The sequence below is a fragment of the Callospermophilus lateralis genome, chromosome 11, assembly GCF_048772815.1.
Source record: "Callospermophilus lateralis isolate mCalLat2 chromosome 11, mCalLat2.hap1, whole genome shotgun sequence".
In the NCBI taxonomy this organism is placed as follows: Eukaryota; Metazoa; Chordata; class Mammalia; order Rodentia; family Sciuridae; genus Callospermophilus; species Callospermophilus lateralis.
This window is the reverse complement of record NC_135315.1, coordinates 59,237,128-59,265,124: the sequence shown is the minus strand read 5'-3', so window position 1 is coordinate 59,265,124 and position 27,997 is coordinate 59,237,128. Positions and strand designations below refer to the sequence as shown.

The following is a 27,997-nucleotide window of genomic DNA, read 5'->3' as shown; positions in this document are numbered from 1 at the left end:
CCCCACATCCTCGCCAACATTTATTGTTCCTTGTATTTTTGATAATTGCCATTCTGACTGGAGTAAGATGAAATCTCAGTGTTGTTTTAATTTGTATTTCTCTAATTAGTAGAGATGTTGAACATTTTTTTCATAATTTGTTGACCAATCATTTCTTCTGTGAAGTGTCTGTTCAGTTCCTCTGCCAATTTATTGATTGGGTTATTTAGTGTTGATTTGCTTTTTTAGTGTTAAGATTTTTGAGTGGGCTGGGGTTGTGGCTCAGCAATACAGGGCTCACCTAGCATGTGCGAAGCCCAGAGTTCGATCCTCAGCACAACATAAAAATAAAATAAAGGTGCTGTGTCCAACTACAACTAAATAAACAAAATATTTTAAAAAATATTTTTGAGTTATTTATATATCCTAGAGATTAATGCTCTATCTGAAGTGCAGGTGACAAAGATTTTCTTCCATTCTGTGGGCTCTCTCTTCACATTCTTGATTGTTTCCTTTGTTGTGAAGAAGCTTTTTAGGTTGATACCATCCATTTCTTGATTCTTGATTTTACTTCTTACACTTTAGGAACCAGATTTCTCAACAAAACTCCTAAGACAACATGATGGAGATTTGGGCCTACTTTTTCTTCTAGTAGGCACAGGTTTCTGGTCTAATGCCTATGTCCTTGATCCACTTTGAGTTGAGCTAACATTATTTTTTAAGTCTTTCTTTTATTTATTTACTTTTATATGGTGCTGAGGATCAAAGCCAGTACCTCACACATGTTAGGCAAACCCTCTACCACTGAGCCACAACCCCAGTCCCAGCTAACATCATTCTTAATGATGAAAAACTGAAACTTAACTTTTTAACTCAGTTCACATACAAAACTTAATTCAAAACAGAAATGTAAAGCCTAAAATTATAACACTTAGAGAAGGAAACATAGAAAGTCTTAGTAACCTTAAGTTTGGCAAAAACTTAAGATACAACTCAAAAAGCACAAAATATAAAAGAATTAGACCTCATAAAAAATTTTAAATGTATGATCATCAAAGGGCACTGCTAAGAAAATAAGGCAGTACTTCTGTATGTAATCTATATATAACATAGATATAAATAAAATAATTTAGAAAATATAATAACTAAAAACTAGAATAGGTAACATCCATATCTAGCAATAAAAAGTTGCCCGGGTTCGATCCTCAGCACCACATACAAACAAAGATTTGTGTCCGCCAATAGCTAAATAAATAAATAAATATTTTAAAAAAAAAAAAAGTTAATACTGAAAAATGCCAGACATGACTAAATCTCAAAAATATTATGGGAAGGAAAAGAAGCCATCAGAAGAGTCCATATGAAATGCACAATAAATATAATCTATTATGACAGAGCAGACTGGTGGTTTTATGAGAGGTCAGACCGCTGAAAGTTGGGGAGGAAGACTGACCTGGATGAGGTATATAAGAATTTTCTGGCATGATAAAAATGTTCTTTACCTTCATTTTGGTGGTGAGTTTATGGGCATTTGAGTTTGTCAAAATATGTATATATCATAAAATGGCTGCATTATATACACACACACACCACACACACACACACACACACACACACACACACACAATGAAGTTGCTTTTTTAAAAATAACCTAGCCAGGCATAGTGGCACACAGATGTAATCCTAGTGGCTCTGGAGGCTGAGGCCGTAGAACTGCAAGTTAAAAGCCAACCTCAGCAATTTAGCAAGGCCCTAGGCAATTTACCAAGACCCTGTCTCAAAAAAAAAAAAAAAAAAAAAAAAAAAGAAAAAGAAAAAAATGGTTGGGAATACAACTCAGTGGTTAAGTGCCCCTGAGTTGAGTTCAATTTCTGGTACCAAAAATAAATACATTTTTTTTTTAAATTAAAATAACCTACAAAACTAGTAATCAGAACAGCACTGGAGCAGGAAGAACATGCAACCAAAACTCAAGATCTAATCATGATAAAATTCTCAAACTAGGAACAGAAAGCAACTTCTTTAACCAAAAAAGATTAACAGCAAAACATACAACTAACACACTTAGTGATAAAAGACTAAATATTTCCCTACACAGAACTACCTATGTCTAATCTTGCTGTGTAATTATGCCCACACTTCAGAGGAATACTCAGGGGTATGTAGCAGTATTCAACTATATTTTGCTGATAAATCTGCCTTCTTATTCCCTGTTATGACCATTTAATCTCTTCTCTTCCTCTCCAGTTTCTTCAAATCTCTTACACCACTATCCCTAGTGTACTCTAAACCTGTAATTTCATCTCATATTTTATTTTTCATAAAGTAAGTCAATAATATAAACTCATCTTCCTGCCATCAAATTAATCAAGAAGGTAGAGGCCTTTATCCTGGCCATCACTTAAAAGAGGCCAAGTTACTGTACAACTCAAAACTCAATCAGAATATGAAACATAACAGGTCTAGACCTAGAAACTCAAGGCAACTGATTCTTTTCCACAATTCCTACAATCAAAAGACACATACAACCTCTAAAATATGGCAGAAAATGATAATAAAAAGAGAGATAATTAATTCCCAAACTTTGGGTCCTCATTTTTTCAGAATGATTTTTGCCATTAAAAAACAACAATTACAATAGCAAGCACATTTGGTTTCTGGTCAACAAATGTATTATATAAGAAAAGTATACATACAAATGCAATTTGCACAGCATCTGTTTCTTACCTGCTGGTGGCGAGTGCTGGGAAAGGTGTACTGGACAGAGTGGGGAGGATAACGACTTTGTTCTGTGCTGAATGCTCCTTGGTTGGGAGGATAACCTGAACTTGACATTATCAGTAAAGGAGTCCTCACTGGGCTGTGAGATCAAGTCCAACAAACAATCATGTTTCTAGGAAACCACCTGAACAGGATGAGAAAAAAGAGAATTCATAAGAACTAAAATACTATGCAAAATGTAACTATAGCTATATAAATAAAACCACAATTAGCAGTAAAGTTTTCTCTCATGTATTCACTTCACAGAAGTTGTTGAGGTAGGATAAACATTAATGGGTCTTTTCATTTACACTCTAAAATATTCTTTTAATATATGACTAATGATATAATTAGGTATATAAAGTAAAAAAAAAGTACATAAAATTTTAGCATGAGGTAATGGGGATGTAGCTCAGTAATAAGATACAGTATCTGCTTAGCAGGCATTAGGCCCTAGGCCCCCTTCTTTTTTTTTTTTTTTTTGAGATAGAGAATTTTTTAATATTTATTTTTAGTTTTCGGCGGACACAACATCTTTGTTTGTACGTGGTGCTGAGGATCGAACCCAGGCCGCACGCATGGCAGGCGAGCGCGCTACCGCTTGAGCCACATCCCCTGCCCCAAGGCCCCCTTCTTTCCACCAAAAATCTTAGCATTAGACATGGCACACAGTAGCCATGTCTTTCTATAATTAAGAAACATATATATTATAAAGACAAAAATACATAATTCTAAATTTGGGAGTTGTTAAAAAAAAAAAAAGTCAAGTGTAAAGAGGGCTAGGTATATGGCTCAAGTAGGAGTGCGCTCACCTGGCATGCGTGGGGCACTGGGTTCGATCCTCAGCACCACATAAAAACAAAATATTGTGTCCATCTAAAGCTAAAAAGTAAATATTAAAAATAAAGAATCCAAGAGTATTTATAAATATTTGTGTAAAGAAAATATTGTCTTTATTAAATAATCACAGGTAGGCCCCAAAATAATAGCATAAGAGGACAATGAGGATGGGCAAGTTTTCAAGAAAGAATAAAGTCTATCAACTCAAGGAAAGCAACTGCCAATACTTGTGAGAATCAGAATTTTGGGGGCTGGGGATGAGGCTCAAGCGGTAATGCGCTCGCTTGGCATGCACAGGGCGCTGGGTTCGATCCTCAGCACCACATAAAAAATAAAATAAAGATGTTATGCCCACCCAAAACTGAAAAATAAATATTAAAAAAATTCTTTCTGTTTTAAAGAGAAAAAAGAAAGAATTTTGGAACACTTGTATTGTCACTATGAGCTTGACAGCATCTGAACATTTAAAGATTTTTCCTAGTGGTGAAATTAAGAAGTGTGAGGTTTTTATATAACAAATCGTGTCAATATTTGAAATATCTGCATAATTCACATTTTATTCTCCAAGTGACTAATACAGATTGTTACAACATTTTACATGAATGATTTATCTAAAACATGAAGTTAACCAATAAATTTTCATACAGTACATTTTAAAAATGTAAATCATTGGGCTGGATTTCTAGCTCAGTGACAGAGAACTTGCCTAGCAGGTCTGATCCAGCACCAAATAAAAATAAGTAAAGATATTGTGTCCAACTACAACATATACATATATATATATACATACACCATAATAAACTACTGATATGGTTTCAGATTCTATACAATAATCAACCTTAAAAAATTACCACTTGATTGGTTTTGATGGGAAATCAAAGAACATCCTCAATTATATAAAAAGAGTTGTTAAAATACTCCTCCATTTTTCAACTGTATATCTATGGGGTTAGGTTTTCTTTATAAAGTTTAATCAAAACAGCATATTGCAAGATATTGAATGTAGAAATAGATGGGAGAATCAAGCTATCTTCTAAAGTAAAAATGTAAAACACCACCACTCTTCTTAACAATTTTTTTTTAAATAGTTGTTCAACATAAAGATGTCATGTAATGGGTAGTGCTCAATATACATTGGTGCTAAGGATGGAAAATGGTAAGTACCACTGAGCTACGCCCTCAGCCCTATATAGTTTTTAAATAAATATCTTTAAATTTTCACTTTAGTCTTATTTGATAAGCAGCATATATAACTCATATAAGCAAAGGAACTTCATAATCCTAAATAATTTACTCCTCGACGCTTATGATACAGATAAGAAATTAAGGACATTAAAATCCTCAAAGTAATTTCTGATCTAAATTCTTTTAAAAGACCAGGTAATGTACAATACTTTCAACATAAGAAAGATCCTAACCACAATCCCCCACACATAAATGGTAAAACTGAAAGCTTCAACTTACATCAAACTATAGTGATACATGCATACCCATGTTTACAGCAGCTCAATTCACAATAGCCTGACTATGGAACCAAGATAGATGACTATCAGTGGATGAATGGATAAAGAAAATGTGGTATATATACACAATGGAGTTTTATTCAACCATAAAGGAAAATGAAACTGTCATTGTTGGAAGATGGATGGAATTAGAGACCATTATATTAGGTGAAATAAGCCATATTCAGGTCAAGGATCCTACGTTCTTTTGAATATGGAAGCTAGACAGGAAAAAGGAAAAGCATGGGGGCTGAGGTTGTGGCTCAGCGGTAGAGCATTCGCCTAGCACGTGTGAGGCCCTGGGTTCGATCCTTCTCGCCACCTAAAAATAAATAAATGAAGGTATTGTGCCCAACTACAACTAAAAAATAAATATTAAAAAAAAAAGGAAAAGCATGGTAGTGGGGCAGGGATCTCAAGAAAATCAAAGGGAGATCAATAAAGGAAAGGGATGAAGGGGTGGAAAGCAGGGAAGGAGGGGGGAAGTGCTGGAGAGTGGTAACAGCCAAATTATATTTTGTGCACCTAAGAATAGGGAACCCCCCTGGGCTGGGGTTGTGGGGCTGGGATTGTGGGGTTGGGGTTGTGGCTCGGCGGTAGAATGCTCACCCAGCACATGCGAAGCCCTGGGCTCAATCCTCAGCACCACATAAAAACAAATAAATAAAGGTATTGTACCCAACTACAACTAAAAAATAAATGTTGGAAAAAAAAAAAAAAAGAATAGCTAACAGGGGGCTGGGGTTGTGGCTGAATGGTAGAGTGCTTGCCTAGCATGTGTGAGGCCCTGAGTTCAATCCTCAGCACCATATAATGATAAATAGAGGTATTGAGTCCATCTACAACTAAACAATATTAAAAAAAAAGAATAGGTAACAGGGCTGGTGTTGTAGCTCGGCAATAGAGTGCTCGAGGTGTTGGGTTCAATCCTCAGCACAACATAAAAACAAATAAAATAAAGGTATTGTGTCCAACTGCAACTAAAAAAAGAAATTTAAAAAAAATATATAACAACAAATTCTATCATTATGTACAACTATAATGTACCAATTTTTAAAAAGTGGGGCAAAAAAATAGAAACATTTTAAATATGTCAAGAGCTTTGTAATGTTTTGAACAACCAATTAAAAAAAAGAAAGAAAGAAAGAAAGAAAGCAAACTACAAACCAGAAAATAACTGCAATGGAAAAGCTCTGCTATATATATATATATATTTATTTATATGTTTATATATATTAATATATAGAGAGAGATACAGACATAGATATAGATACTGATATATCTTACAAATGGCAAAATTTCATTACAACCTATATATGTATTTTTTTTTTTTTTACAAATCACTAAAAAAATAACAAAGTTGTAGGAACATTGGATTAGCAAAGGAAATAATGCTGTTAAGTAACCATAAATAATCATAAAAAAGCAAAAAAAAAATCACTTTTCCCAAAAACTTAGCAATATATAAAAAGGTACAATAATGTACATTAATAATGTAAATTAATGTATGTATATAATAATGTATATTTAAAAATGTATAATAATGCCAAGTGTTGAAGAAAGTTTTAGAAAATAGGCATTTTTTTTTCACTTTCCTAGTTCATATATAAATTGGTACAAATTTGCTCTCTGAATAATGGCAATTTATGGGCTGGGGCTGGGGCTCAAAGCACCTACCTGCCTTGCATATGTGAGGCATTGGGTTCGATCCTCAACACCACATAAAAATAAATAAATAAAGATTTTTTTAAAATAATAATAATAATGGCAATTTATACCACATTACTTGAAAATATGCTTTTCTAGGAATTGTCTTAAATATATATACAAAATATAAGCTTAAGAAAATTATGCTTTCAAACAAAAATTTAAGCAGGGTATGGTGGCTCACATCTGTAGCCTCAATTACTCAAAAGAATGAAGCAGGTAGAATACTTGCACCCAGGAGTTGGAGGCCAATCTGGGCATCATAGTGAGACCCTAACTCTCAAAAACAAAAAATAAAAAAACATTTAGCCAATAGGCAAAGGCCATATAAATGAGAACATTTTTATTTTATTTTTTTTTAAAAAAAAGCACGCTGGGGCTGGGGTTGTAGCTCAGTGGTAGAGCACTTGCCTAGCACGTATAAGGCATTGGGTTAAATCCTCAGGATCACACAAAATTAAACAAATAAAGGTATTGTGTCCATTTATAACTAAAAATATAAAAAAGATGCTATATATAGCATTATCATTTAATTTTTCACATCTGTCATATCTTCACAGAATTGTAACAATCAAGACAAAAATGTCATTTATGCATACACATTTATTGAGGCATATACTACTATGTACCACTGTTCTAAACTGGCATATACATACATCATATATATGTGTGTGTGTGTGAACACAATACCTTTATTTATTTATTTTATGTGGTACCAGGGATCAAACCCAGTACCTCACGCATGCTAGGCAAGCGCTCTACCACTGAGCCACAATCCCAGCCCTAAACTGGCAAGATATGCTATCTTATTGTGAGGAGACACAGGCAATAAACAAATAATCATAAAATAATAGGATAAAATATTATAAATAAAACAAGGCAATAGGCAGACAGAAGGGCAAAAACAGAGGAAGGGATGAGGGGGTAGGGTGAGCATAGAAGTCCAATCTCAGCTCTGATGTGCTCTGGTTTCCTCGAAGAGTCCTAATCTACACCTCTTGTTCCAGTGCAGTTATTCTCCATTTCACTCTCAAAATTGTCCCAGGTTGATTATTAAATTATATTCCAAGGCAACCTTTGCACTTAAGTTCAAAAGACAAGAATGAAACTATCCTAGAAAAGATGGGATTTTGCAGGTTTTCTAGAAACTGGTATTCTCTCTCTCTCTGAACATTAATCATTTCTCCATCTTTAGGCTATAAACATTTGTTCTTGAATTCTTGTTTCATCTTTTTAAAGACTGTTTCCCAAATTATTAAAATATTATGCCTTCTCTTATACTTCTGATATTATATAGCAGTTACAATGCATAAAGTTACCTGCTTCAAAATAGATAAACTTCAAAAAAAAAAAAAAGGTAGGAATTTACCAAATAGTAACATGTTAGAAATACAGGAAAAATATTACTATGACTTTCAATATACACACAATAAAAGCATAAATATGTGTACCATATACATCGACTTCAGGATAATAGTTACATCGAAAGAAGCAGTGGCAGAGCCCTTGCCCAGCATGTGTAAGACACTGGGTTAAATTCTCAGCACCTCATATAAATAAATAAAATAAAGGTCCATTGAAAACCAAAAAAAAATGTTTTTAATTAAAAAAAAAAAGGACAGAAAACAATGGAGGGAAGGGGACAGTTGTAGATGTCCTGTCCTCCACCTACAACACTTTCTTAAAATAAAAAAATGATGGGAATATAACAATATTAAATTTTCTTGAATATAGTTAGTAGGTAGGTGAACATTTGTTACACAAGTCTCTGCACATTTTTATAGAACTGAAATAATAAATAACAAAAATCATCTTTATTATGAAGAAGGATATTCCCACTCATTCACAACTTCAGACTCATGAATTTGATTTGCCTTTTCCTATGCCATGTCATACTTTTAAAATTACAGTAGCATTATGAGGTTTTTATATCTAGATTGGCAAGTTTCCCCACACTATACTTTGTTGTTGCTTCTACTTTCAAAGCCTGAATCACCTTTCACAACTAGTACATTTACTCTTTCACACAAGTTTCAGGGTCACACTGTCAGGTCCCATAAAATACTGAATGAAAATACTGAATTCATAGTCTGACTACATGGAGAAAAATATCTTTATACTATTGAGTACTTCTACCCTAAAATGATTTATATGGTTATGTTCTATGACGGCAAATAAAATGTGTGCTATAATTAAGATAGAATATTATATGTGGTAGAAAAATGTGTGTGGAATATATGTATAAATACTATTGATTACATGTCAAATTTTTATATGCAAATACATGCATTCGTATATATTAGGATAAGAATTATCTATATAACCAGGCACGGCGGCACATGCCTGTAATCCCAGTGGCTCGGGAGGCTGAGGCAGGAGGATCACAAGTTCAAAAAAACAGGCTCAGCAAAAGTGAGGCACTAGGCAACTCAGTGAGACCCTGCCCCTAAATAAAATTCAAAATAGGGCTGGGGATGTGGTTCAGTGGCCAAGTGCCCCTGAATTCAATCCCAGGTACCTCCTCTGCTACAAAAAAAAATTATATAAAATAAGAATGAAAATTATATGTAATGTCTACCTATTTAATATTTTGTGATCCTTAATAAACTTTTAATTTTGTTTCCACCATTTCAAAGAATTTGGAAAGAGAGCAAATTCAGCAAGCCAACCTGACCAACTGCCCCATTTTAATCAAGTATTTACCCAGTTAGGTTTTTAAAATAAAATGCATTAAAAATAAAATTACAGTGGCATATCCCTGTAATCCCAGCAACCTGGGAAGCTGAGGTAGGAGGATCACAAGTTCAAGGACAGCCTGGGCACATTAGCAAGACCTTGTCTCAAAATAAAAAGTAAAAAGGACTGGGGGTGTAGCTCAGTGGTTAGAATGCTTTCCTAGCACACAGAAGACTGAATTCTTTTTTTTTTTTTTTTTTGTAATTGTAGATGGACAGAATGTCTTTATTTTATTTGTTTATTCTTATGTGGTGCTGAGGATCGAATCCAGTGCCCCACGCATGCTAGGCAAGCGGTCTACCACTGAGCCACAGTCCCAGTCCTGGATTCAATTCTTAAAACCACAAAAATAAAAGTTTTCTAGATAAATGACATTGAATCTAAGTTGAAAACAAAACTTGAAGAACTTTTATTTAAAAATTTATCTTATACAATGTGATAATGACTATCATAATTAAATATATCATCCTTACTATTTATTTCATTTTCCTGTTAGAGAATGTGAGAAGACTGACTATCAATTCCCTTGGCCTATCTCCCACTTACTTCCTTCAAGGTCCAAGGCATGGAAGTCAGCAAATGTGAGGGTTGGGAGGTTTTGCAATTACCCATACAACACTGATTTTACAGATGAGATATCTAAAGACCAGAAAGATTCAGTAATTCCTCCAATATCAGTTGTCAGTGGCAAAAAAAAAGGGGGGCGGGGAAGAAGGTAGTGTTCTCTGCAATGCTTTGCAGCTTTCTCAGCAAGTAGTGAATCACATTGAGGAATTGAGGTGTTTGGTGGTTTCCCCTCATATATATACTTGCACCTCCTTCAGGTGAATGGTGGAAAGCCAACATTTATTTGGCTTATCTTTTGGGATTTGCTGTTGTATTGGGGAAATAGGGTATTTATGGGTTTTTTTAAATAATTTTTTGGAAATAAATATTACATGCATGACTTAAGACTTTTTAAATGTATTAGAAAAAAACAAAGTAAAACATTGCCTTACCTCTTGTCCTTTAACTAATACTGTCCTCCCAGCAAGTAACCAAAATTAGTTTCTAGAGTATCCTTTAGAAACATTCTACATATGCAGGAGCATGCACATGCACACACATTTTTCTCTTACATAAATTGTAGCATAGTAGATATATACTGTTCCATAATCTTTCTTTTATTACTTAATATATGTTGGCAATTATCTCATGACAAAAATACTTGGTTTTTCCTGTTACTACAGATTATTTCATTATATGACTGTTCATGCATATTTTGTAAAAGTTTTCCAAAGTAATTTTGAAAAATGCAACTTAAGACATCCCAAGTACATAAAGCTATAAATGGAATGAAGAAGCAAAAGAAAAGATCTTAGACCAGGGTCATCTAATTTTTTATTAACAGTGGCATATATATATATATATATATATATATATATATATATATATGGAATCCATGTGTTATGAATTTAGGGAGGTTCTAATTTTCAGCAATAGTGAGTCTAGACTCAACACCTGCCTTCAATGACACTCAAATATGAGGTGATTTGTCCATTTTTCATTTTGTTAAAACCTTTGTTCATGTCCTAAGTTTTGTCAAGTTTAACCTAATACCTCAAAAATAAAATAAAGTCAAGCTTACTTAAAAGTTCTATCAGGGGGCTGAGGGTATAGCTCAGTTGCTGCTTGTCTAGCATGCATAAGGCCCTGGGTTCAATCCCCAGCACCACACTAAATAAATGAATGAATTAATGAATGAATTAATGAATAAATGAATGAATGTTCTATTGGTCCAACACAGGAGGCAACTATACAATAACAAAATCAGATTTGCCCCTACTGGCATAAAAATTTATGGGTCACAGCAGGTCTTTCCTGTCCTCATATGAACTGCAGTCAGGAGACCACTATAGCCTGCTTCCTCAAAACCTACCCCTAAAACAGCAAGTGTTCAGATCCTTTTGTTTTCTAAGTAGCACTCTTCTCAGAAATCTTACAAAGAAGCCGAAAGTATAAAAAATACAAAGGAAAAATATACCGATTCACTGAGAATCTTGTCAGGCTCCCCTTCCCGTAGCTCCCTGTCCTTTCCTCCACCTCTAAAATTCCAGTCCTGGGTCACCAAGATACTTCTACAGAACACTTTACAGTTTGAAACCAACTGAAATAAAATAACCCAATTTAAACTTAGAGCTAAATGGGGAAGGGAACTGCCTTAAGTGGCAGTGTCAAATTATAAATTCAGTCCTTGGCACCAAAACTCATTAACTTAGGGTTACATGCTTGACAAATGAAATATAAAACTTCTGTGATTTGTCTAAGAAACCAGGTCAAGGTTTTATGAACAATTGCCTCATACCATAAACACCAACATACATAATCATGTTTTAGGATGGGAATAAAAAATGAGGTGTCATTGCTATAAGTGACAAGAGTACATTATATCTGAATTCTACAGATAATCCCAGAACTAACCTCTGTCTTGCAAACAGACATAAAATATGGCAAAATGAAATTGGTCTATTTAAATTACTGCTTGAATCTTCCCATATTAAACACACACATCTACTCAACAGGAAACATAGCTTGCAATAACAAAATTTCAAACACAATCTTCCAAAAATAAAAAGCTAATCCTCCTCTCACCAGGAACTCCTGGCTTTTGGCCTACAATCTTTGCATAACCAAAATGTACTTGGATAAGCTTTCAAGGTGGCCTAAGCTATCTCGGAAAAAAAGCTAAAAATATACTTCACTGTGGCAAGACTGCAGATGAGCAAAGATGAATCCACCAAGGGTCACAACAGAGGTGAAGCCCACATTTCACCAAAGGAGAAAAAGGAGCCTATAAAATATGCAATTCAATTTTAACTGACCAAGTAATAAAACCTGTACTTAAAAGTACAGGAAAGGGGAATGACACTGTGGATGGTAAAATTTTTACTAAAATGAAGCAAATTAGGTTTCACTAATTCCCACAAAGCAGCCCAGATCTAGCAGTCCAACTCCACGAACATATTATACAGGAAAAAGCTAAGAAGAACCAATTATCTAGGTATCCCAACCAGCTGAAATCTTTCTGGGGATGAATTTAAGAAACTTTTTTTTTTTTTTTTAAGTTGTAGATGGACACAACACCTTTATATTATTTATTTATTTTTATGTGGTTATGTGGTGCTAAGGATCAAATCCGGTACCTCACACAAGAGGTAGTGCTCTACCACTGAACTACAATACCACTCTGAAAATCAACCTCTTGAGTCTCAGTTCAGCCTCCAGAAGAGGAGAAACTAGAAATCACCTAAAGGAATTCTGTAATTTGTACAAGATCACAGTGGTGCTAACTGGGAATAAATTTTCTCCTGAAAAAAAGTAAAGCAAAGCATTCTTCTCATTGGCTGGGTGATGAGGGGGATGTCCCGAGGGAAGGCCAAGGTATTTTATTTGTAGCCTCTTATGACATTTTTCTTAGAAGTCAGGCAGATAAACAGGAGCTAACAAAAAAAAAAAAAAAATGGGGGGTATGATGGAGGTGGTTTACTGGGCATTGAACCCAGGTGAACTTCTCTACCACAACTTCTGCCATCCTACATCTAGCTGCAAAAACAGAAACAGAACAAAACAAAACAACAACAACAACAAAAAAAACTAACTAGATTTCCTACTTCAATACTCTCAACTCAAAAAAAGCCCAGTATTCTTTATAACATATTACCACCAAGCTATATCCCCAGCTCTTTTTATTTTTTATTTTGAGACAGGGCATTGCTACATTGCTGAGGCTGGCCTCAAACTTGCAATTCTCCAGCTTCAGCCTCCTGAGTTGCTGGGATTATGGGCATGAGTCACTGTACCCAGCAGAAAAAAAAATCCTTTTAAGTTAAATACCCTAGCCCTAACAAATTATGATACTGAAAGAAAAACTTTAATTATGTCCTTACATAATTATTTGATCCATCTATGAGTATGTGCCTTATCCAAAATTATCATGTCTTGAATTAAAAAAAAAAAAAGCATGTTGCTTTCCCCCACTACATAAAATAAGAAAGGAAAACTTTAACCACTCAACTGAGAACTGTGGTATAGGTGCACTATATTGAATAAGCTGACATGAAACAGTAGATATGGAAAACACTCCTTCCTTCAACTACAAATACAAATGCATTTCAAAGCCAAATGAAAGACCACTTGCCAAATCTCTCCTGAACTAACACAAAAAAGAACAGTGTATTGAGATTAGAAAAATATTTAATTTTAGATGCTAGGCCTGAGTCAACAGATACAGTATCTAAGGAAAATTATGGTTACCATGTATTGAAATTTTGTTCTATACAAGGGAACATATTAAGATTGTGTGTATAAACTCACCTAAAAGTCTGATTCCATTATTCTAAGGCTACAGAGAAAGGCTAAATTCTCCAAGCTAATTTTTTGTATACAATTCAGGAACAGATACCCTTTTTTCCTTTTCTTTTTTTTTTTTTTTTTTTTTTTTTGGTGGGGGGGATGATGCTAGGAATTGCCTCATGTGCTAAGCAAGTGTTCTACCACTGAGCTACATTCCTACCCACCCTTTTTTAAAGCTTTTTTTAAAAAAAATTTTTTTAGATGTTGATGGACCTTTATTTTATTCATTTATTTATATGTGATATTGAGAACACATGCTGGGCAAGTGCTCTACCACTGAGCCACAACTCCAACCCTTTTTTAAGCTTTTTAATATGGTCTCAACCTTGTGATCCTCCTGTCTTAGCCTGAGTAACTGGGATTACAGGCCTACACCACAGCACCCTGCTAGAGACAGGATCTTAAAAGATTATGTATTTGCCTCACCTTTTACCCACTAAAAAAGACTTCTAAAGGCCACTAAACAAACAAGACTAATGAACAGGCTTCATTTCTAAGGTATATACCAAAATAAAGTAGGAAAAATACATTTGGCTTTATAAGATTTGATTCTATGGGGAGCAGACAAAACATGTCACAGATACCTGTGAGGGTAGCAGCTAACAGTGCTTGGCTCGCAATAACACTCCAACAGCAAGTCCCATTCCCTCTTCTTTCCACACAGACCCTAAGCCTCCCAACTTCACCACACCTTCTGCCATCCTTACATCTAGCTGCAAAAACAGAAACAGAACAAAACAAACAAAAAACCTAACTAGATTTACTACTTCAATACTCTCAACTCAAAAAAAGCCCAGTATTCTTTATAACATATATACACTTTATAATATATACAATACACACACACACACACACACACACACACATATATATTGTTGATGGACTTCCAGTATTCTTTTTAAACCATAAATCAGAACACATCACTCTTCTGCATAAGACTCCCCAAGGGCTTCTTGCGCACTACAATAAAATCCAAGCAACTTTAGGTGACCTGCAAGGCCCAACTTAATTTGGTCTGTTTACTCTCCCAATTGCTCACTAAGCTAGGCAACTTGTGGTTCCTTTCAGTTTCTCTACCAAGCAGCCAAGCCCTTCCTAGCCTGAGGCCTTTGTCCTCCTTTCCACTCCCCTGGAATGCTGGCCCAGGCTCATTCATGTGGCTGGCTCCTCCTTAAACTTAGGACCATGGTTCAAATGTCATCTCCCAGAAGAACCTTTCCCATCACCCTACAGGGTAAACTCCTACCAGTTACTATTACATCCCCCTTTTGGGTCCTTTATGTCATAATCTAAAATGGAAAACTGTATTTGATTATATTTTGTCTTCCCCCACTAGAATATAAATTCCCTTGATTCCCTACCATATTTGTTGAAAAGAGAAATAAACAATATATGTATAGGGCTTATTTGAAACAAAGTTTGAAGTTTTACCAAGGGACAAAAATTTATTTGAACACAAGGTAAAAAGGACACAAAGATATCAAGTTTACCAAACTTAACCTACAATTTCAATATTCTCTATCAATAGTCAGTATTCTCAGTAAAAACCTCAACAAGATTTCTTTTTGAACTTCACAGAATGACTATAAAGTTCATCCAAAAGAATACACAGCCCAGAACTGTCAAAGTCTGAAAAAAGCAGAGTAATGAACCAGTGACTAACACTACCAGGAATGGAATAATAAAACAACAGTAATTTAAAGAGTATTGTAATAAAGGTGAGCTCAAGAAAAAATAAAGACAAATTAGAAACACTTCCAGCTGGGCATGGTGGTGCATGCCTGCAATCCCAGCAACTGAGGAGGGTGAGACAGGAGGACAGAAAGTTTGTAGGCCAGCCTCAGCAATTTACAGAGGCCCTAAACAACTTATCAAGACCCTATTTCAAAATAAAAAATAAAAAGGGCTGGGGATGTGACTCAGTGGTAAAGTGCCTCTAGGTTCAATCCGCAGTACAAGGGGGAAAAAAAAAAGTTGTCTTCTCTCTCAGTTCTCCTTCCTATAGCAACCAACATTACGGTGTATCCTTTCAGTATATCCTATGATTATAAGAAAATACACATACATTATTTTTCCTCTTTAAAACATTACAACAGTAGTCTATTATAAATAACATTGCTCACTTTGCTTTTCTAGTTTGATAGATGAGTGAATATCTTAAATTCACCCATTCAGTGAAACCCAGAAGACTAATAATGAAGACTGCTAACAATTTTCTAAACTTTATTTTTTTGTGTGGTGCTGAGGAGCAAACCCAGTGCCTTACACATGCTAGGTAAAGTGCTCTTCCACTGAACCACAACCCCAGCCCTGCTAACAATTTTTTGAGTATATGAATACCATTTTTTAGCTACTAGCTTCATGCTAATTACATTATCTCAATTTTCAAACCAGCAAAGTAAGGAAGTAAATAATGTGCCCAAGGTCACACAGCAACACTGGTAACCTAGCTAGTGTTGGCTATCTAACTGTATAACACTACAAAAGAATAGCTGGGAGGAAGGAGATATGCATACATATAAAAAGAGTAAATATCTTAATATGTAAAGAACTCTTCAATCTGGAAAAAAAAAGCCAATAACCAAAATTTTAAAATGACCACAGAACAGGGCTGAGATTGTGGGTCAGCGGTAGAGCGCTCACCTAGCATGTGCAAGGCCCTGGGTTCGATCCTCAGCACCACATAAAAATAAATAAAATATATGTGTTGTGTCCAACTACAACAACCACCACAAAAAAAAGAAAAATATCTGAAAAAAAATAACCACAGAACAAAAGCAGGAAATTTAGGAAAGAAATATAACTCCCCATAATAAAAAAATTCAACTTCAATAGGATTGATAAAAGGCCAAGCAGGATCACAGTTTTTTATATATTGTCAAAAAGTTTAAGCTCACACAAGTACACAAAATATATATGTGTGTGTAAATAAACATATATAAACAAAAAGTAATCATTGTTTACCCATTTTTTTTGACCAAAGAAATATAGTGGCCAGAAATTGATTAAACAAATTATTATATTTTCATACAGTGGAAGTGGGAAACTAAGTAACTGTTAATCAAAGAGGAAGCTTTAAACAAACTTGAAATAGTAGTAGACAAAAGAATACCAATATATTATGACCCATAATACAGAACAGTATATACACAGAGGAAAAAATTTGGAAGAACACGCAACAAATAGCAGATTACATCTAGGAAGTGGTACTGGTACTTTCAATTTTTTTATATAATCCTATACTGTACTTCCAGAATATATTATTTAAAACAAAAAAGACAAAGATTTTAAAATAACTTCTTCCTCATGCATTAAATGGCTTATGTGAAGGCTGGGGCTGTAGCTCAGTGGCAGAGTACTCAGCTAGCATGTGTGAGGCACTGGGTTCTATCCTTAGCACCACATAAAAAAACTAACAAATAAAGGCATGTTGTCTATCTACAACTATAATTTTTTTTTTTAAATGGCTTGTGTGAATACAAAAAGTCACTTTTGCTTCCCCCTCCTCCAGGGTGTATACTCCTTTGTCTGGTACATTTGTACTGTACCTGTTTTAGATCATAACTCCTAGACAGCACAAGTTTTGATTCCATTCCAAATATTTCCAAATAATGTAAGAGTTACTGTGATTCAAAAACGAATTAAAAGAACTCAATAAAAAGTAGTGCAAAGGTATTACTTAAAACATGCATTTTCAAAATTATATAAACTAGGACTGGGATTGTGTGGCTCAGTGGTAGAGTGCTTGCCCAGCATGCGTGAGGCACTGGGTTCAATCCCCAGTGTTGAAAGCCACAGCCAGGTCAAGATGGTGCCTGGCATTTTGCCAGAAGGGGCGGCTCCAGCTGCCTCAGATGCCCGCTACTTGAGTTCTCGTGGAGTTTCCGTTGAGTTCCCATTGAGTTCCCATTGAGTTCTCGCGGATTTCCGGTGGAGTTCACGTGGGTTGGGGAATAAAGTTCATTCCTGCTTGAATCTACAAGTGGCTCGTGACCTCCCAGTTATTTGTGCCCAGCCAGACTGCGGCACCCCAGCACAACATAAAAAACTAAATAAACAAAATAAAGGTATTGTGTCTATCTACAACTAAAAATATTTTTTAAATTATATAATTTTTTAAAATTATATAATTTTAGAAAAAATCTATATGTTATTGCCAAGGGAAATGAACTGCCTATTCAAATCTGAACTGTGTATGACAACAAAAATGTCAACAAGAATGACAGTTAAACAAAAGTAAGGGAGAACTGGATTAGACAAAGGGAAGGGAGGGAAGAGGGAATAGGAAGGACAGTAGTATTAATCAGCATAACTTTCTTAACCTTGTATTTGAATAAATGACCAGATTACTCTACATCATGTACATCCACAAGAATAGGATCCTAATTAGAATAAGTGATATTCCATGTATGTATAACATACCAAAATACTTTCTACTGTCATGCCTATATAAAAAGAACAAATAAAATAATTTAAAAAATAAAAAGCACAGGGGCTGGGATTGTGGTTTAGTGGTAGAGCGCTCGCCTAGGACGGGTGGGACCCAGGTTCAATCCTCAGCACCACATAAAAATAAAGGCATTGTGTTGCGTGTCCATCTACACCTAAAAAATAAATATTTTTAAAATAAATAAATAAAAAATAAAAAGCACAGGAGAAGGAGCAAGCTATAACTAAAGGTGACCCTCATAACAAATCTAAAAGTCAAACCAGGGATTGTGGAGTAACCCAGTCAGGAAGCTGAGGCAGGATTATTTGAGCCCAGAAGATCAAGACCAGCCTGTGCAACATTGTGAAATCTCATCTCTTATAAAAAGAAAACTATCACTGCCATCATCATCATCATCATCATCATCATCATCATCAAAGGACTCAAAATTTTGCAGGAAAAAAATGTAACCTTAATATATCCTGATCTCAGCCGGTGGCACATGCCTGTAATCCCAGCAGCTCAGGAGGCTGAGACAGGAGGATGGAGAGTTCAAAGCCAGCCTCAGCAACAGCAAGGAGTTAAGCAACTCAATGAGACTCTTTCAGACTCCTCTGTTTCTAAATAAAACAGTAAGGCTGGGGCTCAGTGGTTGAGTGCCCCTGAGTTCAATCCCCACCCCCAAAACATACATACACATACTATACACACATACACATACTATACACACACACACACATATATTTATATTTATTTCTCCTGATTTCATACAGTTTGTGTATGATAAAGCAAAAACAAAAACAAACCAAAATACAAAAGATCCAAATTTTATTCCTCAAGTAGACATTGTAAAGGGGGGAGAAAAAACAACATAATTTTGTAATCTTGACTTTTTCTTCTTCTTTTGCTCCTGACTAATCTACTTAAGGATGTGGGTTTTGATGTAAAACTACTAGGCATTACTATTCTTTCAAAAGAATCCCCAAATTCTATCATAATCCTATCAACCAGCCATTCCAAATTCACAAATTTTTCCCAGCACTGAAACTACTCCAAAATTTCCTGCATATGTAAAGCTAAAACATTCTTGCATTCTAATATTATCTATGTGGTCTCTGAGATGATCAAATCCCATGTTTATTTTCTCTTCCTCCCCAAAATCTCAGTGAAGTGACAAAAATATTTTTTAAAGAAATACTTGGGGGCTGGGGATGTGGCTCAAGCGATAACACGCAAGCACAAGGCACTGGGTTTGATCCTCAGCACCACATAAAATAAAATAAAGGTGTCCACCGAAAACTGAAAAATAAATATTAAAAAAAATTCTTAAAAAAAAAAGATACTTGGTTAATTAGCTAACTATGAACATGTTATTTCCCTGACATTGGTGAAATTTCTACCTGTACCTCAATTTCTGAAAACTACTCAACATCAAATTGCCATACATATATCAGACATTTACTACAACAACCACACTAACCCTAGCTACTAGGCTCTTTTCTATACACTTAACAAATATTTACAACTCCTGAATGCAGGGTATTACTCTAGGAATTTTAAAACTAAATCAGATACACATGTGCCTATAAAGAGCTTATGGTCTAGTAGAGACTACTTGTTATGTACATTACAACAGACATCAAGAATTTTGATAACACCAGGTGCAGTGGTACATGCCTGTAACCCCAGCAACTAGGGAGGCTGAGGCAGGAGGATCACCAAGTTAGAGGTCAGCCTCAGCAATTTATCAAGGCCCTAAGCAACTTAGCAAGACCCTGACTCAAAATATAAAATAAGGGGGCTAGGGTTGTAGCTCAGTGGTAGAGCACTTGCCTAGCTCATGGAGGCACTGGGTTTGATCTTCAGCACCACATAAAAATAAAGGTATTGTGTCCATCTACAACTAAAATTTTTTGAAATGTTTTTAAATGTACATATACATATAAAATAAAAAGGTATGGGGATGTGGCTCAGTGGTTAAGCCCCCATTTAATCTCCAGCCCCGCCCCCGCAAAAAAAAAAAAAAAAAGTTTCATACACTTTAGAGGGAGTGGGAAGGAGACTTACTGATTGAAATGATATGTGATCAAACCCTTGAAAAATAGGCAAAACTGAACATGTAGTGGAGTCTGAAAGAGTGTGACAGAAAAGAGCACTCCAGAAAAGAGCACAGTACAGGAAAAACCAAACTTTGGGGGGGCGGGGGTGGATACTAGAGATTGAAACCAAAGGTACTTAACCACTCAGCTACATTCCCAGCCCTTTCTATTTTTTTTTTTTTTTAATTTGAGACACAGTCTCACTAAGTTGTTTAGGGCCTCACTAAATAGCTGAGGCTGGTCTCAAATTTGTAATCCTCCTGCCTTAGCCTCCCAAGTCACTGGGATTATAGGTGTGCACCACAGTGCAGGGAAAAAACCAAACTCTTAATACAACATGAAATGGATATATTATTTAATAGTTCAAACAGAATAAACAAACATGCCATACCTCAGTGTTAATACAAAGATTATCACTTTAAAGAAAATAATATTCCTTTTCCTTTAATTTTATGGCATGAATATCTTTATAAAACTAATATTACAGAGCTGGAAATATAGCTCAGAGGTAGACAGCATGTATAAGGCCCTGGGTTTGAAAACCAGCACTGAAAGAAAAAAAAAAGAGAGAAAAGAAAAAGAAAACTGATATCAAAAGTGAATTTTTCAATGTAGCCTTAAGAATATAGTTCATGGCCAGGTTTGGTAGTACACACCTGTAAATCAGCAGCATGCGAGGCTGAGGCAGGAAGACTGCAAGTTCAAAGCCAGTCTCATCAACTTAATAAGACCCTAAGAAATTTGGTGAGACCCTGTCTCAAAATAAAAAATATAAAGGGCCGGCGATGTGGCTCAGTGGTTAAACATCCCTGGGTTCAATCCCTGATATTAAAAAAAAAAAAAAAGAATAGAGTTCGTGGGCTGGGGATGTACCTCAGTGGCTGAGTTCTTGCTGAGCGTTCTTGAGGCCCTGGTTTGGATGCCCAGCACTAAAAAAAAAAAAAAAAAAAAAAAAAGGTCTTATTTATCTATACTTTTATATAAGAGTTTTATACAAAAGTCCCTCATACTTAAAAAAAAAAATCCAAAAATCTAATTGAAAAAAGCAATAGCTAATTTGCAAAATAATTTAACCTATTTTTTTAGGTCTCAGAATTTCTTAATCACTGACATAATAAAACTTCCATCATTGTAGTACTTAAATTCAATGAAGCATAGTTAAATCCAGATAATCTCAAAGACATTTTTGTTAAAGAAGATATTCAGTCAGGCACTGTGGCACATGCTGTAATCTAGCTACTAGGGAGGCTGAGACAGAAAGTTTACAAATTCTAGGCCAGCCCTGGGCAATTTAGCGAGACTTTGTCTCAGAATAAAATAAAAAGGGCTAGGGATACAGCTGGTGGTTAGAGGAGTTGCCTAGCATGTTCCTGGGTTCAATTCCCAATACTGAGTCTTGTTTTGGTAAAAAGATAGTCATCAAAATAGATTAAAAATTAATCAGGGCATAGGCTGGGGTTGTGGCTCAGCAGTGGAGTGCTTACCTAGCACATGCGAGACGCTGGGTTCGATTTTAAGCACCACATAAAAATAAATAAAATAAAGGTATTGTGTCCAACTAAATAAAATATTTTTGAAAAATTAATCAGGGCTAGGGCTGTAGCTCAGTGGCAGAGCACTTGCCTAGCATGTGTGAGGCACTGGGTTCGATTCTAAGCACCACATAAAAATAAACAAAATAAAGGCATTCTGTGCATCTACAAATATATAAAAAAAAAATTAATCAGCTGGGCCCAGGGGCACATGCCTGTAATTCCAGCAGTTTGGGAGGCTGAGGCAAGAGAATCACAAGTTCAAAGACAGCCTCAGGAACTTAGGGAGGCTAAGCAACTCAGCAAGATCCTGTCTCTAAATAAAATATAAAAAAGGGCTCAGGATGGGGGTCAGTAGTCCCTGAGTTCAACAGCCGGTACCCCCGAGAAAAAAACAAACTAATTTTCTAGTTATCTTCATATCACTGATGTAGATCAATACCATTTTTTCAAAATATATTTTCATTGCAGAAATGTAATATTTTGAAGAACTTTTAATTTCATATTTAAGCTGAATATCCAAAGTGATCTTTCATTCTCCATTCACTCCAATTTTTGTTTTAAATATCAATCATCATGTTGAATCACTCCCTGGATGATATGGTATAATGGAATGAGCACTACAGTAGATGTCAGAAACTTGGCTTCTGCTACTGCCCATTTGCAACAACTTAGGCAAATCACTTCATTCTCAACTTATTCAGTTTATTCAAAAGTAAAACAAGTAAGGCTAATCTAAGATCCTAATTTCTATAATTCTATAAATCATTAGCATTTTGTTTTAACCAAATTTAATGTGACTTTGTGATCACTTAAATAAAAGAGTGGCACACATGAAAGAATTAAACTGTCTAGAGAACTCCACAGGAACACTGATTTATAAGGTCTCAGACTTTCAAATGCAAAGGGTGGGGGGAGTAGGTTGTATCAGAAGACTATCCAAGTAATATTTTTGACCACACAAGTTCCTGGGGCAGCAGAAATGGTAGAACAGTGTAAACGTTCAAGGAAAAACACTACCACAAAAATATCAAAATAAAAAACAGATGCTCAACACAATATTATTGCTACATTACAGAAACTTTTCATAGTTTTTCAATACTCTCAAGAAGTCCTGATAGAAAACGCTTTCTTAGTGCTGGGCATATAACTCAGTTGGTAGAGTGCTTGCCTTGCACACACAAGGCCCTGGGTTCAATCTCCAGCACCATCACCAAAAAAAAAAAGAAAGAAAGAAAAGAAAATGCTTTCTTAATCATCAAAATTACCTTTCATGCTGTGGCACATGTCTGTAATCCCAACTGCTTGGAAGGCTGAGGTAGGATAATCTCGAGTTCAAAGCCAGCCTCAGCAATTTAGTGAAGCCTTAAGCAACTCAGAGAGGCCCTGTCTCTAAATAAAATATAAAAAAGGGCTAGGGATGTGGCTCAGTGGCTAAATGTCCCTGGGTTCAATCCCTGGTAACAAAAACTAAATAAATAGATAGTTTTTCATATCCTCCAACCTGAAAAGGACAAAGTTATCAGACAATCCAAAGACTGAGTTATTTGTGGATATAACTGACCTATTCAACTATGCTGTATGCCTTTATAGCATTTAGTAATCCACCCAAAACATAAAAGGAACATCACATTGATTGTACTGAAAACACATGAGCCTCTTACCTACAAATCTGTATATAATAAATTCAGATCAAACTTTACTACTTGCTTTGTACCATAGTCTAATAAAAATTAAATATGTGAAGTAAAAGAAAAGATGGAGCCTGGTGCTATAACACGTGTCCATAGTCCCAACTACTGGGGAGGCCAAGGCTTAATCCCAGGAATAGAAGGCCACACGTTGAAATCCCATCTCAAAATAAATAAGTAAGAACAGATGGAAGTAACTAAAGAGTTTTATCATATCCAGACACAAATAAGAATTTGAAATTACAACTAAGATAGATCACAAAATATAATTAAAACTAAGTAACAAAAACATATAAAAAATGAACAAGCCAGAGTGATGCACATACTAGTAAACCCAGGGCCTTGGGAGACTGAGGTTAGAGGACAGCAAGTGCCAGGCCAGCCCCAGACTAATTGTCATAGTTTCATAGTTTTTATTTTAAACTAAGAGGACAGTCCAAACACTTAAGTTTTACTATTTTTTTAAATCCACAAAAGCATCAAGTTAAAATATATATATTTCTCTAGAGGCCATGAAGAGAATTTAGCTTCCATAGATATGTCACAGCAGATAACACGTGTATTCTGAGAAGTTGTAATGTGAATACATTTCTCTAACTAGATTCCTATGTTTATTCATTCAATAAAAAATTTGCAGTGTCTGGTGTGAATATACTATGTATACAACCAGAGATATGAAAAATTGTGCTCTATATGTGTGATAAGAATTGTAATGCATTCCGCTGTCATATATAAATTTAAAAAAAAAATTTTTTTTTATTTGCAGTGTCAAAATCTCTCTCTCCCTCCCCCTTACTAGGTGCTTAACCAGAGATAAAAATCAGAGAAGGGCCTATCCTGCTCTCAAAAAGAGATAAACCAGAACATAAATACCAACAGTACAAGGTAGAAAGTGTAAGCACTCAGAGATAAGCAGATAAAGCAATACAGGATCTCAGAGGGAGTTGTTACTACCTCACAGAAACACAACCCTTTCAATCTGTTTAAAGCAATTTCATAACTGTTAACTCCCTTTAGGCGCATAACAGCCGCCCATAGATAGATAAATGGTTTCCTAATATTAGAGATAAGGAAACTGAAGCACAGAGAAGTTGATATGTTCCAAAATGTTACAGTTACAAGAAGAATCAGAAATTAATATTACATTTTCTCCCGGGGAGTAGTTCAATATATGGCATATCTTTTGTAAAAGGAAAGAGTATTTTGGTATTTAACTAATCATTTCCTAGTGCGCCTATTTTACATGTAAATACATATACGTACACACACCTTGATTTTCATTAACCACTGGGCTTAAGACAAGACAAGCAACTGGAAACTATAAATATGAAAGTAAACTTCCAGTGGATTTTAATAGAATGAAAAAATTAGATTTCTCTCTAGCAATTTGTGGTTAATTCTTCTCTAATTTTTACCTATGTATAAATAAGATTCTAAAATAGGTCTGATCCTGAGTCCAGGCAAGTGCTGGTTTATTCAATAAGTTATCTTTATGAAAGTAAATATCAAAATATTTCCATGAAACTACTAAAACTTAAATACTGTCATGCCATCAAATTTTCAGTGACCCAGAATCATCGCAGTTATTGATCAGAGTATACTGAAGGAAGGAAGGAATATGTGTAGGCATTTTAAAATCCCAGACCTGTTGCTCTCTGCACACAGTCACGTTCAGCCAGCCTCCCATCACTGCCTCAGGAGGGGGCACAAAAAAATTGTAAATTTCAATATAATTAGGACATAATTAAGAAAGCAAACCTGATGCAGGTGAATATACTAATCCCAAAGATTAGAATGCCCCATACCCCTACTCTCCAAGGTTAATTCTGTTGAAGAGGCACCGTAGCAATGAAACTCTTGACATTTCCTAGGCAAATACTTCTCATAAATAACCATTTATTCCCATCTATTCCTTTAATCCACGACTACTCCTGGTCTAGGTAATTCGAAGAATTCAATCACCTCTCCATTAAAGCTGATTTCTCCATTATAGTTTTCCAAATCCTTCATCTGGCACACGAAAACGCCAACAATAAACGGCGGAAGGTATACGGTTCGGATCTTTGCCAGCTCCACCATTACCCACCCTTCGCCATTACAGCCCGAAGTGGTCAGGTTAGAAAGGTGAACTACTCGGCTCCTTCACGTACTCGTCCAACGCTGTCACCCTCCCTAACCCTTCCACACTCCCAAAACGGCCACTAACTCCGCCTAAGAGTGAGCCCAGGCCCGCCACCTGCGCCGGCCCCACCCGGGGAACCTTGGCCATCGCGTCCCCCCTCCGCCAACCCTGCAGGCTCCACTCGCCCCTTCCCCGCAGGACACGTCGGGGTCGGCCCGGCCCGGCCGCAGCCCATTCTTCTTCCAAACTCCAGAAGCCTCCACTCGCCTAGCCCGAGCCCTCGGCCGCGCCCGACTCGCCCCTGGGCGGCCAAAGAGAAGGGGCCCGCAGGTGGGACGGGTCCCGACCTAGCGGGGCCCGCGACGCCCTTCCCCGGGCCGAAAAGCTGCCCCTACGGCCGGTGCCCTGAGAGTCCTCGGAAGCCCCGGGGCGAGAAGGGGCCCGGAGGCCGGCGCTGCGGGCGCCGGGGCCTACTCACCGGGAGCTGGCAGAGCGTGGGAGCCGGCACGTCCCCCGGCCTGAGGAGCAGGACGCGGCCCCGGCGCGCGGCCCTACGCCGGGACCTCGCTCGGCGCGGCGAGCCAGACACTCACTCCAGCCGCTGCCGCCGCCGCCGCCGCTGCTGCTTCGCCACCTTGGCCGCCATCTTGACTCAACCCCTCTCCCTCCCCCCCAGCCCGGCGGCCGCGGCTAAGGCGGCTCCGGCGCCGACTCCTCCTCCTTCCGGAGGGCTTAGAGACCGACTCCCTCCGCTGGCGGAGCGCCTTTCTTACTTCGGCGGAGCTTCCTGGGTCGCGCAGCTCCGGACTCCTTCTGGTTTCGCCTCAGTGTGGCGGCAGCGGTCCCCCCCAAACACAAATAGGCCAGGGCAGCGTCGCCCCCAATGGGACCCAACGCTGCTGCCATGGCGCACCCGGCCTGAGGAGCCTGCCGCGAGCCGGCCCCCTCCGGAGCGCTCGGGGGCTACCTCCCGGCGTGGGAAAGGGCAGGGCGCCCGTCTGTGCCTCGGGTCCTGCTACCCCTCCTCAGCTGCACGGCAGGATGGCGACGGCCTCCACTGCCCGGGGCTGCAAAGACAGAATCCAGGTCCACGTGGCACGCTGACTGACTTACCCGATACTTTAGCACCAAGCCCTCACCGAAATGCCCGGCGAGGCCGATTTGCCCATCACATCGGTCTTGAATCTAACTCCGAAGAGGAGTTAGGGCCCTCGAGACTCAGGAAGTGCACACTACCCCCACTGACTCTTCTAGTGAAATTACTGGCCAGTTCCCCGTGACCGCATACTTTTCCTTTAGTAAAATCACCATTCACATCCCAAAATTGAAAAGGGAAGGCAAAGTTAAGGTATTTTGCCGTTTCGGAAAACATTCATCCGGATAACGGGGCTAAACCATATAATTAGAAAAGCCCCTGGTGCCTGTAATCTCAGCGACTCCCAAGGCTGAGGCAGGAGGATCCCAAGGTCCAGGCCAGCCTGGGTGACTAAGTGAGCCCCTCAACAATAATTTAGCGAGACCCTTTTCAAAACAACAACAACAAATGTTTAGGGCTAGGGATGTGTTTCAGTGGTAAAGTTCCTCTGGGCTCCACCCATACTATCCTCCTCCCATCTCCCCTCCCCGAAAAAGAAATGGGTTAGAAAATGATGAATTAAAAAGAGGCGAGAAGTCTGCTTGCAAAACGTGGGAATTTTCTGTTATGGTGACACATGCCAGTAATTCCAGCGATTTGGGGAGGATAAGGCAAAAGGATCATAAGTCCAAGGCCGGCCTCAACAATTTAGCAAGACCCTGTTTGAAAATAAAAAAAAAAAAAAAATTTAAAAGCCTTGACATGTAACTCAGTAGTAAAGTGCCTCATGGTTCAGTCCTGGGTACCCTCCACCCACCAACCCCCCACCCAAAAAAAAAAGAAAAAAAAACAGAAGATGTGGAAGTTTATTTTCAAATGCATTTCCTTAAACACATTATATTGTGAGGCAGGACAAGGGTATTCAATTGGACGGCATCGGGTTCGGGTCAGCTCTGAAACCTAGCAGGCACAAGACTTCGTGTACAAAAGATGGAAAGAAGGTTGGGGATTTAGTTCAGCGGCAGTGCGCTTGCCCTGAGTTTGGTCCTCGGCCCTGAAAGAAAAATAAAGATGGAGAGCACAGTATGCTGAGAAGCTTCAGTGTCAGAAGACAAATCCTACTTTTGAGTCGC

At 37.2% G+C, this 27,997-nt stretch overlaps 1 protein-coding gene across 28 annotated transcripts in view; it reads right to left on the bottom strand.

Moving 5' to 3' along the window:
• Ncor1 (nuclear receptor corepressor 1) overlaps positions 1–26,441 on the bottom strand; it is a 155,256-nt gene extending 128,815 nt beyond the window's left edge. For 27 of the 28 annotated variants that reach the window (XR_013092677.1, XM_076870295.1, XM_076870299.1 and 24 more), the window contains exons 1-2: positions 26,268–26,441; positions 2,707–2,884 (exon numbers count right to left, since the gene is read on the bottom strand). Coding sequence is in view for 27 of the 28 variants with exons in the window: in XM_076870295.1 (XP_076726410.1) it covers positions 2,707–2,814 (108 nt within the window). In the remaining variant the exon portion in view is untranslated. Of the gene's footprint in view, positions 1–2,706; positions 2,885–21,317; positions 21,374–26,267 lie in introns of all 28 variants that reach the window. The other variant, XM_076870297.1, reaches the window with a different exon arrangement.
• Between the last annotated feature and the right edge of the window lie 1,556 nt (positions 26,442–27,997).